This window comes from Hyperolius riggenbachi, chromosome 6 (genome assembly GCF_040937935.1).
Source record: "Hyperolius riggenbachi isolate aHypRig1 chromosome 6, aHypRig1.pri, whole genome shotgun sequence".
In the NCBI taxonomy this organism is placed as follows: domain Eukaryota; kingdom Metazoa; phylum Chordata; class Amphibia; order Anura; family Hyperoliidae; genus Hyperolius; species Hyperolius riggenbachi.
Window position 1 is genome coordinate 313138467 of NC_090651.1, and position 16241 is coordinate 313154707.

General features: G+C 43.5%; 1 protein-coding gene across 1 annotated transcript in view; it reads left to right on the plus strand.

Moving 5' to 3' along the window:
• CACNG8 (calcium voltage-gated channel auxiliary subunit gamma 8) overlaps positions 1–11276 on the plus strand; it is a 50672-nt gene extending 39396 nt beyond the window's left edge. Inside the window, exons 3-4 of the mRNA XM_068242986.1 lie at positions 8077–8217; positions 10586–11276. Coding sequence (XP_068099087.1) covers positions 8077–8217; positions 10586–11166 — 722 coding nt within the window. The 3' untranslated portion in view covers positions 11167–11276. The remainder of the gene's footprint in view (positions 1–8076; positions 8218–10585) is intronic.
• Positions 11277–16241: the final 4965 nt, after the last annotated feature.

Sequence of the window (16241 nt, forward strand, 5' to 3'; positions counted from 1 at the left end):
GCTCATGAAAAGATGGCAATTAAAAGATGGCCTGTCTCCTTTGACATCCAAATATCCCAGACTTCCCGCCCGCATCTTTGGCCTCTTGGTTCACCGGGAGTGGTTTGAGCTTGGATACCCGCTTAATCCATGTTTTGGGTAACAGGGAAGCGGGGATAAATGGGATCCTGGAAACAGTAGAAGGAAACGTACCCTGGGGCCTTATTCAATTATGGAATTATATAAATAAAAGTGGGCCTTTTAAGAGGGACTTAAATATTTTTGAAAAACTTTTGTTTTTGAATAAAAGACCCCCCAAAATACTGTCCTTGTTGTATGACTGTTTACAATCTAATGATCAATGTGAACTTCCCTCATATTGTAAAAAATGGGAGCATATTATGAAAACTTCCTTGACCGAACAATGGCCTAGAATATGGGCTGCAGTGTGGAATATCCCTGATCCGGATATCCAATGGATGCAATATAGAATAATAACAAGATGGTATTTGACTCCCAAACGAGCGGGAAAGTTCGGTCCACTGTCGGGGATTCCATGCTGGAGGTGCGGGCGGTTAGGGGGATCGGAGCTGCATATGTGGCGGCTTTGTCCAGCGATTTGCACCTTGTCGGAACATTTTATTAAATTTGGTAAAAGGGTGGCAGATAGCTGTTTTAACATCTCCATAATCAGTGTAATATTTAGCATAAGAGATTCGAAAGAAAATGGGGAAAGCGATTTCCTAAAGGAGATTGGCTCTATCTATCTGAAAAAAATAATTGCAAAACATTGGAAGGGCGGGGGGAACCCCCATATTAGTGACTGGTTTAGAGAAGTGGAATCTGTATATGATAGAGCCACCAATGCTCCCACAATGGCTTTATCAAATGTTGAGGGATCTTTTAGAGCAGCGGTGGCGAACCTATGGCACGCGTGCCGGGCCCGGCACGCGTAGCCTAATCTGCTGGCACGCCACCGCTGCTTGTGAACTGGCCGCAGCGTCTACTAGACGCCGCCGCGCCAGTTCATAGCCCGCAGCCCCGCAGTCTCCCGGGAAGCAGACCAGGGCTACGGCAAGATGGCTGCCGAAGCCCTGTACAGGAGACTATTTGTGTCTCCAGTACAGGGCTTCGGGCGCCATCTTCCCGTAGCCCTGCACTCTGCCTGTCAGCGGCAGCGCGGGAGACTGTCACTGCAGAAGGAACGTCCGGGAGAGATGCGCCCCAGAGCCCAGCCGAAAGAGAAGACTTCTATCAGGTGAGTACATTACTTGTTTTTGCAGGTGAAATGCGGACCACTGTGTTATTTTCTGCTAAAATGTTTTGTCACATGTTTATGTCCTGTGAAATGCTGCCCACTGTGTTTGTTTTCTGGTGAAACTGCGTTTGTTTTCTGGTGAAATGTGGCCCGCAGCGTTTGTTTTCTGGTGAAATGTGGCCCGCTGCGTTTGTTTTCTGGTGAAATGTGGCCCGCTGCGTTTGTTTTCTGGTGAAATGTGGCGCACTGCGTTTGTTTTCTGGTGAAATGTGGCCCGCTGCGTTTGTTTTCTGGGGAAATGTGGCCCGCTGCGTTTGTTTTCTAGGGAAATGTGGCCCACTGCGTTTGTTTTCTGATGAAATGTGGCCCACTGCGTTTGTTTTCTGGTGAAATGTGGCCCGCTGCATTTGTTTTCTGGTGAAATGTGGCCCGCTGCGTTTGTTTTCTGATGAAATGTGGCCCACTGCGTTTGTTTTCTGGTGAAATGTGGCCCACTGCGTTTGTTTTCTGATAAAATGTGGCCCACTGCGTTTGTTTTCTGGTGAAATGTGGCCCGCTGCGTTTGTTTTCTGGTGAAATGTGGCCCGCTGCGTTTGTTTTCTGGTGACATGTGGCCCACTGCGTTTGTTTTCTGATGAAATGTGGGCCACTGCGTTTGTTTTCTGATGAAATGTGGCCCACTGCGTTTGTTTTCTGATGAAATGTGGCGCACTGCGTTTGTTTTCTGGTGAAATGTGGCGCACTGCGTTTGTTTTCTGGTGAAATGTGGCCCGCTGCGTTTGTTTTCTGGTGAAATGTGGCCCGCTGCGTTTGTTTTCTGGTGAAATGTGGCCCACTGCATTTGTTTTCTGATGAAATGTGGTTCACTGCGTTTGTTTTCTGATGAAATGTGGCCCACTGCGTTTGTTTTCTGGTGAAATGTGGCCCGTTGCGTTTGTTTTCTGGTGAAATGTGGCCCGCTGTGTTTGTTTTCTGGTGAAATGTGGCCCACTGCGTTTGTTTTCTGATGAAATGTGGCCCACTGCGTTTGTTTTCTGGTGAAATGTGGCCCGCTGCGTTTGTTTTCTGGTGAAATGTGGCCCACTGCGTTTGTTTTCTGGTGAAATGTGGCCCGCTGCGTTTGTTTTCTGGTGAAATGTGGCCCACTGCGTTTGTTTTCTGATGAAATGTGGCCCACTGCGTTTGTTTTCTGGTGAAATGTGGCCCACTGCGTTTGTTTTCTGATGAAATGTGGCCCACTGCGTTTCTTTTCTGATGAAATGTGGCGCACTGCGTTTGTTTTCTGGGGAAATGTGGCCCGCTGCGTTTGTTTTCTGGTGAAATGTGGCCCGCTGCGTTTGTTTTCTGGTGACATGTGGCCCACTGCGTTTGTTTTCTTATGAAATGTGGCCCACTGCGTTTGTTTTCTGATGAAATGTGGCACACTGCGTTTGTTTTCTGGTGAAATGTGGCCCGCTGCGTTTGTTTTCTGGTGAAATGTGGCCCACTGTGTTTGTTTTCTGGGGAAATGTGGCCCACTGCGTTTGTTTTCTGATGAAATGTGGGCCACTGCGTTTGTTTTCTGATGAAATGTGGGCCACTGCATTTGTTTTCTGATGTAATGTGGCCCACTGCGTTTGTTTTCTGATGAAATGTGGGCCACTGCGTTTGTTTTCTGATGAAATGTGGGCCACTGCGTTTGTTTTCTGATGAAATGTGGCCCACTGCGTTTGTTTTCTGATGAAATGTGGCCCACTGCGTTTGTTTTCTGATGAAATGTGGCGCACTGCGTTTGTTTTCTGGTGAAATGTGGCCCGCTGCGTTTGTTTTCTGGTGAAATGTGGCCCGCTGCGTTTGTTTTCTGGTGAAATGTGGCCCACTGCATTTGTTTTCTGATGAAATGTGGCCCACTGCCTTTGTTTTCTGGTGAAATGTGGCCCGCTGCGTTTGTTTTCTGGTGAAATGTGGCCCGCTGTGTTTGTTTTCTGGTGAAATGTGGCCCACTGCGTTTGTTTTTTGATGAAATGTGGGCCACTGTGTTTGTTTTCTGATGAAATGTGGCCCACTGCGTTTGTTTTCTGATGAAATGTGGCCCACTGCGTTTGTTTTCTGATGAAATGTGGCCCACTGCGTTTGTTTTCTGGTGAAATGTGGCGCACTGCGTTTGTTTTCTGGTGAAATGTGGCCCACTGCGTTTGTTTTCTGGTGAAATGTGGCCCGCTGCGTTTGTTTTCTGGTGAAATGTGGCCCACTGCGTTTGTTTTCTGGTGAAATGTGGCCCACTGCGTTTGTTTTCTGGTGAAATGTGGCCCACTGCATTTGTTTTCTGGTGAAATGTGGCCCACTGCGTTTATTTTCTGGTGAAATGTGGTCCACTGCGTTTGTTTTCTGGTGAAATGTGGCCCACTGCGTTTGTTTTCTGGTGAAATGTGGCCCACATTGCATGATTTTCTGCTGAAATGTTGCACACATTGCGTTTATTTTCTGGTGTCTGGGGTAACTGTTGCTGCATTTATTATTAAGGGCTCATTCACACTACAGAACGTATGCACGAATGCGATTTCATGCATGTGCTGCCAACGCACAGTGATCGCACTGAATGCACGTTGTGGTGCGCTAAATGTGGACGTCGGCAGCTGTACCCATCGGGGAAACGTTTGCGTTGTGCGTTAAAATGTTCCCAGATGCGTTACACACATGGGAACGCACACCTGTAGTGTGAATGGTAACATGGAAGTCTATTGACTTTCATGTTACCATATGAATCTTACATTATGTGCGTTGCGTCAAAACTGACAGCGCAGCACATAGTGTGAATGAGCCCTTAATGGTCATAGTTGGCTATATTTGCTTCTTTGGGGTTACGGAGGGTATAAATAGCATCACACAGTTTCTGCACACCCATGATGCGAATCCTCGTTTCACCACATCATGGCGGAAACACTGCTTTCTTATGACTCGCTGTTACATCATTACGTTAGCTCCGCCCATCCAATATCATGGCCACGCCCCCATTTTCCTGCGCGGCGCGCAACCCTAAATAAGTCGATGTTAGGTCGCAATTTGGGCACTCGGCCTCTGAAAGGTTAGCCATCACTGTTTTAGAGGAACATGGGGTAGTATGCGGGATGCTCTCTCTTTGGAAAATGTTTAAAATAATAGCAAGGTGGGGTGTAAAGTATATTTGGCGATGGTGATAGCTCTTGGCATGGCCTGTTATGGTATGTTTGTTATGTAAAGGTATGTCTGTTCTAGTGTGTTTGCGGTATGGAAGGAGGTGGGGGGTATAAAAAATTGAATAGATTTATTAAAGGTATTATATAGATAGAAGAGTAAATTAAGCTGAAAAATCAATCTTTTTTTCTGGCAATGATGCAAGTGATACCTGAATCTAAGGCGAGTGCCTTAAATTAATCAGGAAATAGCCTGGTGGCATGACTGAGCCTGAAAGAATAAAAAAAAAAAAAAAAAAAAGGTATAACGGCTATAGCGGCGCACAGTGAGTAACTTCGGTGCTGTCAGAAGACAGAGCTGAAGTTACTTTTAAAACACTGTAATTTGGCCGCCAGCAACAGCCGGCACCCGAATTACATCATTCCCCACAATCTACATCGACCTAAAGGGGGGGGGTAGTAATTAACGCCACCAGGACTTGTGCAGGAGCAGGGTAAGCTGTATATCGGCTGTATCCTGCGTCCAAGTCTCCCGGCTGCGATTTCATAGGTACCCCCTGCTAAAGTATCACAAATTACTTCAACTTAGTCTGCTGCCTGAACCCCTGACAGGATACCATTATAAGGTATGAGCTTGTATTTTCACATCAAAATTTGCATCTTAGCCCAACTCAAAATTATTGCGAAAATACCTGTTTAATGATTTTTTTTGCAATGAACACATTTGTGAAGAAGTAAGAACATTCTTAAAAATGTGTTTTCTTGTGCCCATTTTTCGTGTCTCATTCAATGCATTAGGAAAAAAAATATTTTTGTATGCATGGCAATTAATTGTGGCATATATACTGATTTGTGGGACAATTAGTTTTCTCATGCCCATACACTTTAGTGGACTTGTTGAAAATGAGTTCTCTGCTTCCCATTTATTTTCGCGAATATTTTCATGTGTGCCAAAATGTGACATTTTTGCAAAAATTATGGTGAAATGATAATGGACATATTTGCCCATCACTAACCATCATACCTTTTGCTGACGGTGCCACAACTACAAGTTCAGAGATCTATGAACCTCCTTTGCTGTCTACACTTAAAGAGAATCTGTACTGTCCGATTTGTACAATAAAAAACATACCAATCGAGTCACTGTGATCTCCTGGATCCCTCTTTGCCGTTTCCGCCGCTCCCCACTATGATCCTGGCTTTTAACCATCAGTTTTAGGCAGTGTTTACAAACAAAAAACATGGCCGCTAACCAGGAAGTGATGTTTGTATGTATATATATATATATATATATATATATATATATATATATATATATATATATATCATGTTACAGTATACTACAAGTTTTTATTACATAGTGAATTATCTGCACTCCAGTCTGGGATTCTCAGCGTGGCAGCTCCCTCCCCCTCAGACAAGCTGAAACTGGGAGCAGAGACCTGTCTGTGAGGGATAAACAAAACACACACACAGAGCCTGCAGGGAGCGTGGAGGGGGCGTGCATAACTTCTCCCTATCACAGCAGAGGCAGTGCATTCCTCTCTAGGTTGACAAAGCTTGACAAAGAAAAGAAGATTAGATATATTACAGAGACAGTGCAACTAGAAAAGGCTGCATTCATTCAGACCACATTAGAACAGGTATAGGAACTTATAGGATAGACGAAATAAGGCTGAAAATTTTGTTACAGAGTCTCTTTAAAGGGCAACTAAAGTGAGAAGAATATGGATGCTGCCATATGTATTTCCTTTTAAACAATGCAAGTTGCCTGGCAGTCCTGTTGATCTATTTGGCTGCAGTAGTGTCTGAAACACAAGAGAAAAAAGCATGCAGCTAATCTTATTAGATCTGACAATAATGTCAGAAACACCTGATCTGCTGAATGCTTGTTCAGAGCCTATGGCTATGGCTAAAAAAAATACCAGTTGCTTGGCTGTCCTGCTGATCCTTTGCATCTAATACTTTTAAGGCGCGTACACATGCCGTATTTTTACAAACTACAGGTCCATCAGACCCTCCCACGGGGCGGTCGTTCTGCCAACAGTAGCACGTGTTTACAAGCTGTTGACAGACTGATAAGACTGTTTTTGACTGATCCGCACTGTGGATCAGTGTAAAACAGTCTTATCAGTCTGTCGACAGCCTGTACTCACGTACTACTGTCGACAGAACGACCGCCCTGCGGGAGGGTCTGACGGACCCGTCGTTTGTAAACATACGGCATGTGTACGCGCCTTAAAAGTATTAGATGCAAAGGATCAGCAGGACAGCCAAGCAACTGGTATTTTTTAAAAGGAAATAGATATGGCAGCCTCCATATCCCTTTCACTTCAGTTGCCCTTAAATAAGCTATGCTCAGCTCCATTGAAACCTGTTTCCCTGTTGAGTGTTGGGGAAATCTGCTGTTGAACTCACAAAAAGGTGAAAGTCAATTTTTAAGGTGAATTATGCGGCAATTCTGCAAAAAAAAGTTGGGTGGACTAAAACAGGCCAATTCACAGCGAGAACAAACTTTAAAAATGTGTATGCTCAACCCTAATTACCGTAAATCTAGTAATTTAGCAGACTAATAGGTAATGCGGCATAAACTTTGTTTTATCTAGTAAATCTGTGACCCAATATAGCAAAATTGTATCTAAGCTATCTTAACTTGCCCAGCATGGCAAAAAACAAACGGTATAAAATCAAGTTCCTAGCTATTTGTGAACTGGAAGGTACTGTACTTAAAGAGAGTCTGAAGCGAGAACAAATCTCGTTTCAGACATCATAGATAGCAGGGGCATGTGTGCCCCTGCTAAAACGCCGCTATCCCGCGGCTTAACGGGGGTCCCTTCACCCCCAAATCCCCTCCGTACAGCCGGGGAGCGCTTCCGCATTGGGGCAGGGCTAACCGCCACAGCCCTGCCCCAGGCGCGTCTGTCAGCGCGTATCTCCGCCTCTCCCCCGCCCCTCTATGTCTTCCTTCACTGAGAGGGGCGGGGGAGAGGCGGCGATGCGCCGCTGATAGATGCGACTGGAGGCAGGGCTGCAGCCGTTAGCCCTGCCTCCAGGAAGAAAAAATTCACAACCAAGTTTGCGACCAAGGTTTGCGGGGGTGGGTTTGGGGGTGAAGGGACCCCCGTTTAGCCGCGCGATAGCGGCGTTTTAGCAGGGGCACACATGCCCCTGCTAACTATGAGCTCTGAAGCGAGATTTATTCTCGCTTCAGAGTCTCTTTAAAGAGGAACTTAAAGGAGTTGTCAGGGAAATTTGAAAAAAATAAATGCTACTTACCGGGGGCTTCCTCCAGCCCCAAGCTCCCAGGACCTCCCTCGCCGCAGCTCTGCCCGCAGCCGTTTTCCGGAGCTCCGACCCGGTCCCCGGCGATGACGTCAGAGTGACCTGGAGGTCGCTCTGTACTGCGCCTGCGCGATCGGCACTGTCAGTCACCGCCACGTGGGCCGGAGCGGACTGCGCAGACACTCACTGCAGGATACTGATTTGCATATATTTTAACTTGGGAACAAAGAATCATTTTATCTCGTTTCTACTGATGGGATGGTAATCTCTGGTTGTGTACTTTATCATCATATACTTGGTTTATTTTGTTTTAGTGTAATTTTGCTTCATCATGACAGCGTTCGACAGAAAACCATATGTCATGTTGGTCATTGAGTCCCATTTTTTGTCTTTTAATGGTTCCAGGTGTTGTTCGTGCCTCAAGCATCTTCCCTATCCTCAGTGCCATGCTCCTGCTACTCGGGGGCCTTTGTGTTGCTGCCAGTCGTGTTTACAAATCCAAGCGCAACATCATCCTGGGAGCTGGAATTCTATTTGTTGCTGCAGGTAAGAAGTAAATGAGTGTTTTCACATTCTCACCTAAGTACCTAAGAGTATGTGGACCTTGGTTATTATTATTTTTTTTAATTTTTAGCTTATGCTCTCTGCGCATAAAACGAGAGTCTGCAGTCCAAAGTCTCCCAGTTCTCGCTTGCCATGCAATCCCCTCCATATACCCCCATCACAGAGGGGTCCAGTGGCATGTTGGCTGCGCCCCCTTTCCCTGTCCTCTTTGGAAGAGGTGGTGAGTGGCCTGCACCTGGCCTTCCAGAATGCTTGAAATTGGGAGTGGGGCTGATGAAGCAGTGGTGAACACATAACTATTGCTAGTAGTAGAGAACAGAGGTGCCAGCAGGATAAACACAATCTATAAACTTTAAAAATGCTTTGGAGGCAGTGGTGGACTTACCTCCAAAAAGCAGACACAATTACTGTCAATTAAGACAAACAATTTTACTGTATATTCCCCCAAAAAAGATGCAACACGTTTCGCAGGTGTAACCAGCTTCATCGGGCAATAGGTAGGAATATAGACAGTATGTCGTCAGGAACATGAAAAGCGCCTCTGTTCCCTACTACTTGTATTGTGTCCGCCCCTGGTGGAGGGGTGACCTACCCCTTTTTTTCGGTCTACAGAGAGTGACTTCTTATTTCTGAGTGAGGACAGGTCTAATCTCCTCACCTGCATGTACAGTGGTTGCCTGGAACCACTTTCATTTTTCTTCATATTTCATTACATACTACACTATATTGGGCTCTCGGTGTTCTCTTTTTTACATAACTATTGCTGTTTTTGTAAAAATTAAGATACTTTTGGGCATTTTTAACTAATCAGACTTGCGTTATGTTACTGGAGAGATAAATTGGTGTGATAAACCTTGATGAAGAACAGGGGCTTTAAATAATCCTTGCAGCCTTTCCTGTACCTTCTAACTCCTTACCACCTACCAGGTACTGAGGTCCTAGTACTCACAGCAGTTGTGGTGTTCTTCACACACTGGGCTTTTGTGCCTTAATCCTGGGAATATGCAATGAGTTTTCTTGGCAGATCTACTTTCCGATTGATTTTCTGATAGTTTTTTTCCGATTCATTGATTGTTTTTATGATCGATTTCCATTCACTTCCATAGGAAAATTACTGTATATTCTGGCGTATAAGACGGCTGGGCGTATAAGACGACCCCCCAACTTTTGCAGTTAAAATATAGAGTTTGGGATATACTCGCAGTATAAGACTACCCCTCTTCCAATGCACACCAAATAAAGATTTTAGAAACATAATATAGTGGTGTTATGTATGAACAGATACTGGTGCTGTACTGTACTGTATGTGGTACCCAGCATATAACAGTATATAGGCGATTGACTGGTTGGATTGGTCAACTCTCCCTAAGTGGATTGGTCAGCTCTCTCTGTCTCCCTGTTTATCAGAGTGGTATGGAAGAATAGATTGCGCTGAGCCCATAAAACACGCCTCTTTTCACCTGTTTGGCCCGCCCTTGTAATCTATTTCCCTCCTTCTCTGCCTCTCAGATCTCACACGTGCGCCGGCGCTGCTCCACTACAGTCCTCAGCAGCGAGATATGAGAGGCGGTAACAGGATAGGGCGTATCACCCGGCATTAATGACACCCGGTGTATAAGACGATCCCTGACTTTTCAGAAGATTTTCAAGGGTTAAAAAGTAGTCTTATACGCCAGAATATACAGTAACCACAAAAAAGATTGAAAACATATAGGACCTGTCGGAAATCATCTATAGAGCCATCTACCTGCCAAAAAATGTCATGGTGTATTCCCAGCATTAGACCATTGTGGGTGCTGCACAGCTGAAGGTATGTGGACATTTTACTGCTTAGTAAACAGAAAGGTCTGGAGAGAACAGGGATAGATATGTAAATAAAGGGTATGCTGACGACTACATGTACTACTGTATAGGCAATGAGTAACGAATAGAAGTATATTTTTAAGGGACAGTCCTTTTAGATGCCTATATCATGTCAATCTTATAGGAGTTGAGATGTCTTTCAAATGACAAATGCGTTTGAAATTGGCCTATAACTATAATTAGTTTTTAAAGTCTCTGGAAAAATTACAGTAGTAGATCTTGACTGTGAAAATAGAGAAAATCACAACTGGTTTCGGAATGCAATTATTGGTGGAAAGGGGCCCTTAGGGATGGGTTCATCTTACTTTACAAGTCTGTCAGTCTGTCACCGTTCCAACAAATGTGAGTGTTCAATTCAGAAGTGTCCACCAATGCCTGACATATTGCATTTTTCTTTTAAAGGTAATTTAATTGTGTGTTTGATATGCCCACTTCATAAAATGCTTACCCTTTTCTCTAACACTGTCACTTCCTCACCCAATGACAGGTTTAAGCAACATTATTGGTGTCATTGTTTACATATCTGCCAACGCCGGAGATCCTGGCACCAAGAGAGATGATGAGAAGAAAAGTCATTATTCATACGGTTGGTCCTTTTATTTTGGGGGACTTTCTTTCATTATTGCCGAAATGATCGGGGTCCTGGCGGTCAACATCTATATTGAAAAGAACAGAGAAGCCCACTGTAAATCACGTACTGAGTTAATTAAAAACCCCTCTGCCATCCTACGCTTACCAAGTTATCGTTTTCGATACCGCCGACGTTCTAGGTCAAGTTCACGCTCCACTGAGCCTTCTCAGTCAAGGGACACTTCCCCTGTTGGAGTGAAAGGGATACCTTCAACCGATATCTCAATGTACACCTTGTCAAGAGATACCTCCAAGGCTAATGTGAGCAGCCTATACAATACAGAGCGTGGTGATCACAGTTTTCTACAGCTTCACAACTGCTTCCCTAAGGAACCAGGAGTCGCTGTCACCGTCACAGGACCAGCCTCCAATACGGGCACCCTGGGCAAGGACGGTTCAAACACCAACACTCTAAACAGGAAAACCACACCTGTGTAGGTGGTTTCAAGGCTAAGGTCTTCAAAGTGAGTGTGAGTGAGTGAATGTGCAATGCGTGTGATAGGATGTACGTTTTAGGATGGAGGTAGGAGCCATTTTATGCCATGTAGCTGCCAATTTCTGGTACAGAGGTGTCAGGAGTCTAAACCCTCTGTTCTGGTGAAAGAAATTTTGGAACCAAATGGTAAATGTTCTGAAATCTGCATTATAGTGTTTTGATAAAAAAAAAATTATATATAAATATATACTTGAGAGATAATGTACACCTTACAAAAACTGTTCTCTTTTAAGATACGATAAGGTTTATCCGACCATTTGTTATTTCACATGCTTCAGTCTACGTTGCTGCTATGCTGTAGTTTCTCTCATGAGTCACGACATCATCACAAAAAATACAAAGTAGTTTCACATTCAAAATTTAACTCTTCATATGATTTTTAAAAAGACATTCCATTGTAATTAAGTACTGTGAAAAACAACAGGGGTGATAAAGGCTATAGTAAAATTTGCCTGAAAATAGTGCCAGAGCAATTTAAATGACCATCAATCGCTTGTACACTCATTGCATCATTCTGATTTCTCATCGGGGCCATCAAAAAACAAATCTCTCCAATGGGGTTTCTGGATTTACAAACACCCAAGTGCAGAGAGCACTGTTTAGAAGCCTCTGAGAGTTTTTGACAAGCTAGTGGGAATTATGGATAGCTAACCACAAATTAAAATACCACTTTTTAATAGGCTAAGCTTTTATAGTAATAATAATAATCTGAGATATTTGTATTTGGACTTTTGTGTCAGGTGTCCAGTTTGGCTGTATATTATATTACACAATGGCTGTAGTCCCCTTTCATGTGTCATGTATTTGGCTAGTTGGCAGGAAATGAACAAATTGATAAAGTACTTTTACCTAACGTAGTGGGGGGTGGTCACAGAATACAGGGTATAAATAAGCACACTGTGGTGAGATTCATTCCTCATCTTTTACTCTTCTCCACACGCTGAATGTTTAATATCATTGACTTGAGTGGGAGATCTTACACATTACAAAGTGTCAACAGCAAAGGAAGAAGTAACCTGGGGAATGCCAAAGTGAAACTCTGGAGTCTGGACAAGTATACAATTACAAAGAATCATGGAAACCAGCAGGGGAAAAAGTGCCCAAGTTGGGTACTTACCTCGGGAGAGGGAAGCCTCTGGATCCTTCAGAGGCTTCCCCCGTCCTTCTACACCAGACCATTCCAGTGCTGTCTCCTCACGAGAACTGTTGACAAGGGCTTATTGAAGGCTCGTGCCTCAGACGTAGTGTGACCATGCTTCAGGTGTCTCAGCGCTGGAACGGCCTGGCAGAGGAGGATCGGGGAAGTATCTAAATTTGTGCATTTCAAACCTCACAAGTTTGCGTTAAACACACTAAAACCAAGTAATAACACTCAGTTGGTGAGCTCATTTAGCTATTCTCCTTGTCTGACATTTTCTAACTTAAATCTCAACGTAGACTAACTAGTGTCAAAAGGGTCATTGCTGACTATCACTTTTTTCTTTATTAATATGTATATACTGCATTGGTGGATGTGACTTCTGATTCAACACATGTCCAAAGGTCTGGACAAACTAAATGTAACTTGTAACTTACTCATTTGGCACTTATCATGGCAGAACCATAAGAAGATTTGCGAGGCTCTGACTTACTGTAATTACGTCCTACTTGAGCATGTGATAATGACCAGCAAATCAGAGCCTTACAAATCTGTCACATGATCAAACTGATCACATGTTTCTCCACAAGTTCCTAGATCGGGCTGTTTTTGGCCATCTTAGCGTTACAGGCAGGGTATCTATAGTCTTCCCCCAAGCTTGTAAATTGGAAATTCCTAGACTCCATTAGTTAGTTACCTATAACAAATAAGTAGGTTATGTACAGAGTTATGTTGTTTCTCAAAATAATCCTAGAATGAATACACAAATCATTACCAGGCAGATACACCCGAGTAGCCCGAACTAACTAAACCCACATAAGAAACGCTCCCTATATTTTTACAAGGGGTGTGTAGCGATTGCATAAAAACATTTTACCTTTTATTTAAAGCCTGGGTCATTACAGGTCATTATATTGTAATATAAATTAAGAAGAGTTGCAACACTTAATACAGACCAAATCTTTAGCAATTACAGCTTAGAGAGAACCCGAGGTGGGTTCTAAGAATCCAATTAGCATACAGAGGCTGGGCCTGCATATAATACCCAGCCTCTGTTGCTATACTGTTTCCCCCCCAGCCCCCTCTGCACTCTGCTGTCCCCCATAAATCAATCGACATGCTGGTGGCGACACGCAGCGTGTCGCCAGCCGGCTGTTTACATTTGAAGTGTCAGTCTGCCGCTCCCCCGCCTCCTCCATAGCGCCGGTCCCGCCCCTTCCCTCCAATCAGCGGGGAGGAAAGGGACGCGGGCAGGGACTGGCGCTATGGAGGAGTCGGGGAAGACTGACACTTCACATGTAAACAGCCGTCGGCCCGTTGCCAGCACGGCGATTGATTTATGGGGCATAGCTGAGCGCAGGGGGAGACTGGGGGAGACGGTATAGGAACAGAGGCTGGGTATTATATGCAGACCCAGCCTCTGTATGCTAATTGGATTCTTAGAACCCACTTTGGGTTTTCTTTAACTAGCACATTATTAGCACCTACCATATCATTGTTACGCTTTTCAGGCCTCAGCGTAAAAAATGCCATCTAGCCCTTTTCTTAATGAAGCAAGTAGCTGTGTATAAGAATTCCATAAAGTGCAAAGTGCTAAGAACAGCTCTGTGGTGTCCATTTCTGCAGATGTCATGTTAGGCATCTGCATGGGTTGCTTATCCCTGAAAGCAAATACATCTGGACCTCTGGGACTGACATCCCGGGGTCCCCATATTAATAAAGTGTCTCTCAGATTCAGACATAAATCCACCCCAAAGACCCTCCCTCACCTCCTCCTAAGCACAGAAGATGGGCATGAGCCTCTTGTCCTTGACATAGAGAGAGAGGAAGGATTTGTGTCCCTCTCCTGGAGGGTCCCCTTCTTGTCATGGTTCATGCAGGCTGTATTGTTTAGTATGGATTTGCACACAGTCCGGCTCAGCCATCCTGGCCATGCCAACTTAAATGAGAGACAAGAGCATTAAGAGTCATGGGAGGGGAGCTACGTCAATTTTTTAAAATTTTTACTTTGAAAGTTTCAATAAAAAAGCAGTGCATGGTACTGAAGACATCTCCATGGCACTGCATATTGCTCACAAATCAATTGGCTTTGCTTCCTCAAGGCTCAGGCAATTTGTTTAATTAATCAGTGTGAGGCTAACCTCGCAAAGACATCGGCAGTGAGTTGACAGCAAATGAATTTGCCGTAACTTGAGTACAGTGCCAAGATCTTCTGCAATCTCTTGCAATTGCATAGGACCATCAGGCCTTTATTCCATTCACTTTTTCTCCTGAGTTTTCTCCTAGGAGATAATTTTTTATCTTCTGTTTAAAATAACTTTTTAGCACTCTGCTATTGACGAAGTATCAAAAACTAAGTGGAAAAAGTGATGTTAAAATGACTATTTTTTTCTTGCTGGTGGCTTCAAAGGTATTTTATTGATAAGGGCTCATAAGTAATTCACTTTTTCTCTTAAGTTTTCTTTAGCACATTGCAACTGAAAAGGTACCAAAGAGTAGGTGAAAAGGTACTACAGAATTTATTTTGAGTATTTTCTTGTTTGCTGGTGGTTTAAAGGGCATTTATTTAATAAGATGTAAAACTATCACCTAGAAGAAAATTTTGAGGAAAAGGGGAATTGAATAAGGCCCCTTATGTTTGCACACCTCGGCCCATATACAATTAACTTTCATGAGTTGGTTCCTAGGTGATATGTTCACCTGTTATCAATAAAGTGCCTTTTAAAGAGACTCTGTAACAAAATGTTCAGCTTTATTTCTTCTATCCTATAAGTTCCTATACCTGTTCTAATGTGGTCTGTCTTACTGCAGCCTTTCCTAGTTGCACAGTGGCTGTATTATCTCTGTTATATAATCTAATCTTCTTTGCTTTAATGGCTTTGTCGGGCTCAGGCAGGAATGTGCTGCTCTGCTGTTACAGGCAGAAGCTATACTCACCCTCTCCATGCCCCTGCAGGCTCTGTATGAGTCACAGACTGAGCTCCTCTGAGCCTATCACAAGCTGGTGAGCAGCCATGTTTTTGTTTGTAAACACTGCCTATAACTGGCAATTACAAGCCAGGATTGCAGCAGGGAGTGGCAGAAACAGCACAGAGGGGCCCCGGAGAACATAATGAATAGAATGGTATGCTTTTAAGTGTAAGAATTCCAGAGTACAGATTCTCTTTAAACCACCAGCAAGCAAGAAAATACTGAAAATAATTTGGGTAGTGTTTTTTCACCCACTTTTTAGTAATGATGCAAAGGGCTGAAAAGTTATTTCAGAGAGAAATAATCTCCTACAAGAAAACTCAAGAGAAAAAGTTAATGGCATGTGGGCCTTCATAGTTTTTTCAGAAGATATTGACCTTTTTCATATTGACTTCTTTAGTGAATAGCTTTTAGTGTGACAGTAGTAGTGGCTTTATTGTTTTACCTTGCTGTGCACCTCTACAGCAAAGACTCTCTTTGCTGGGGAGCTTACAGACAGAAATATTACTTTAGTGTCCAATGCAAGATGTTAGCACAGAATCATCAGCTCTTCAGGTAATGCTATTTTAAATTGAAAAATGTGAGTTGAATAAGAGCCTCTGGCCCACAAGCATTTGACTTTTCTTCCTGAGTTTTCGCCTAGGAGATAATTTTTCATCTTCTCTTTTAAATAACTTTTTGGGAACTCTGCATAATTATTTTGTGTATTTTCTTGCTTGCTGGTGGTTTAAAGGGCGTTTTATTGATAAAGTGCGAACATATCACCTAGAAGAGAACGCAGGAGAAAAAGTTAACTGCACATGGGCCAATGTGTTTTACTTAAAAATACTTACCCTTTATGTACTATTATGGGTTACAGAAGCTGCTTTCTTTATTGCTTTTTTTAATGCTACTTGTCTATGTTATGGT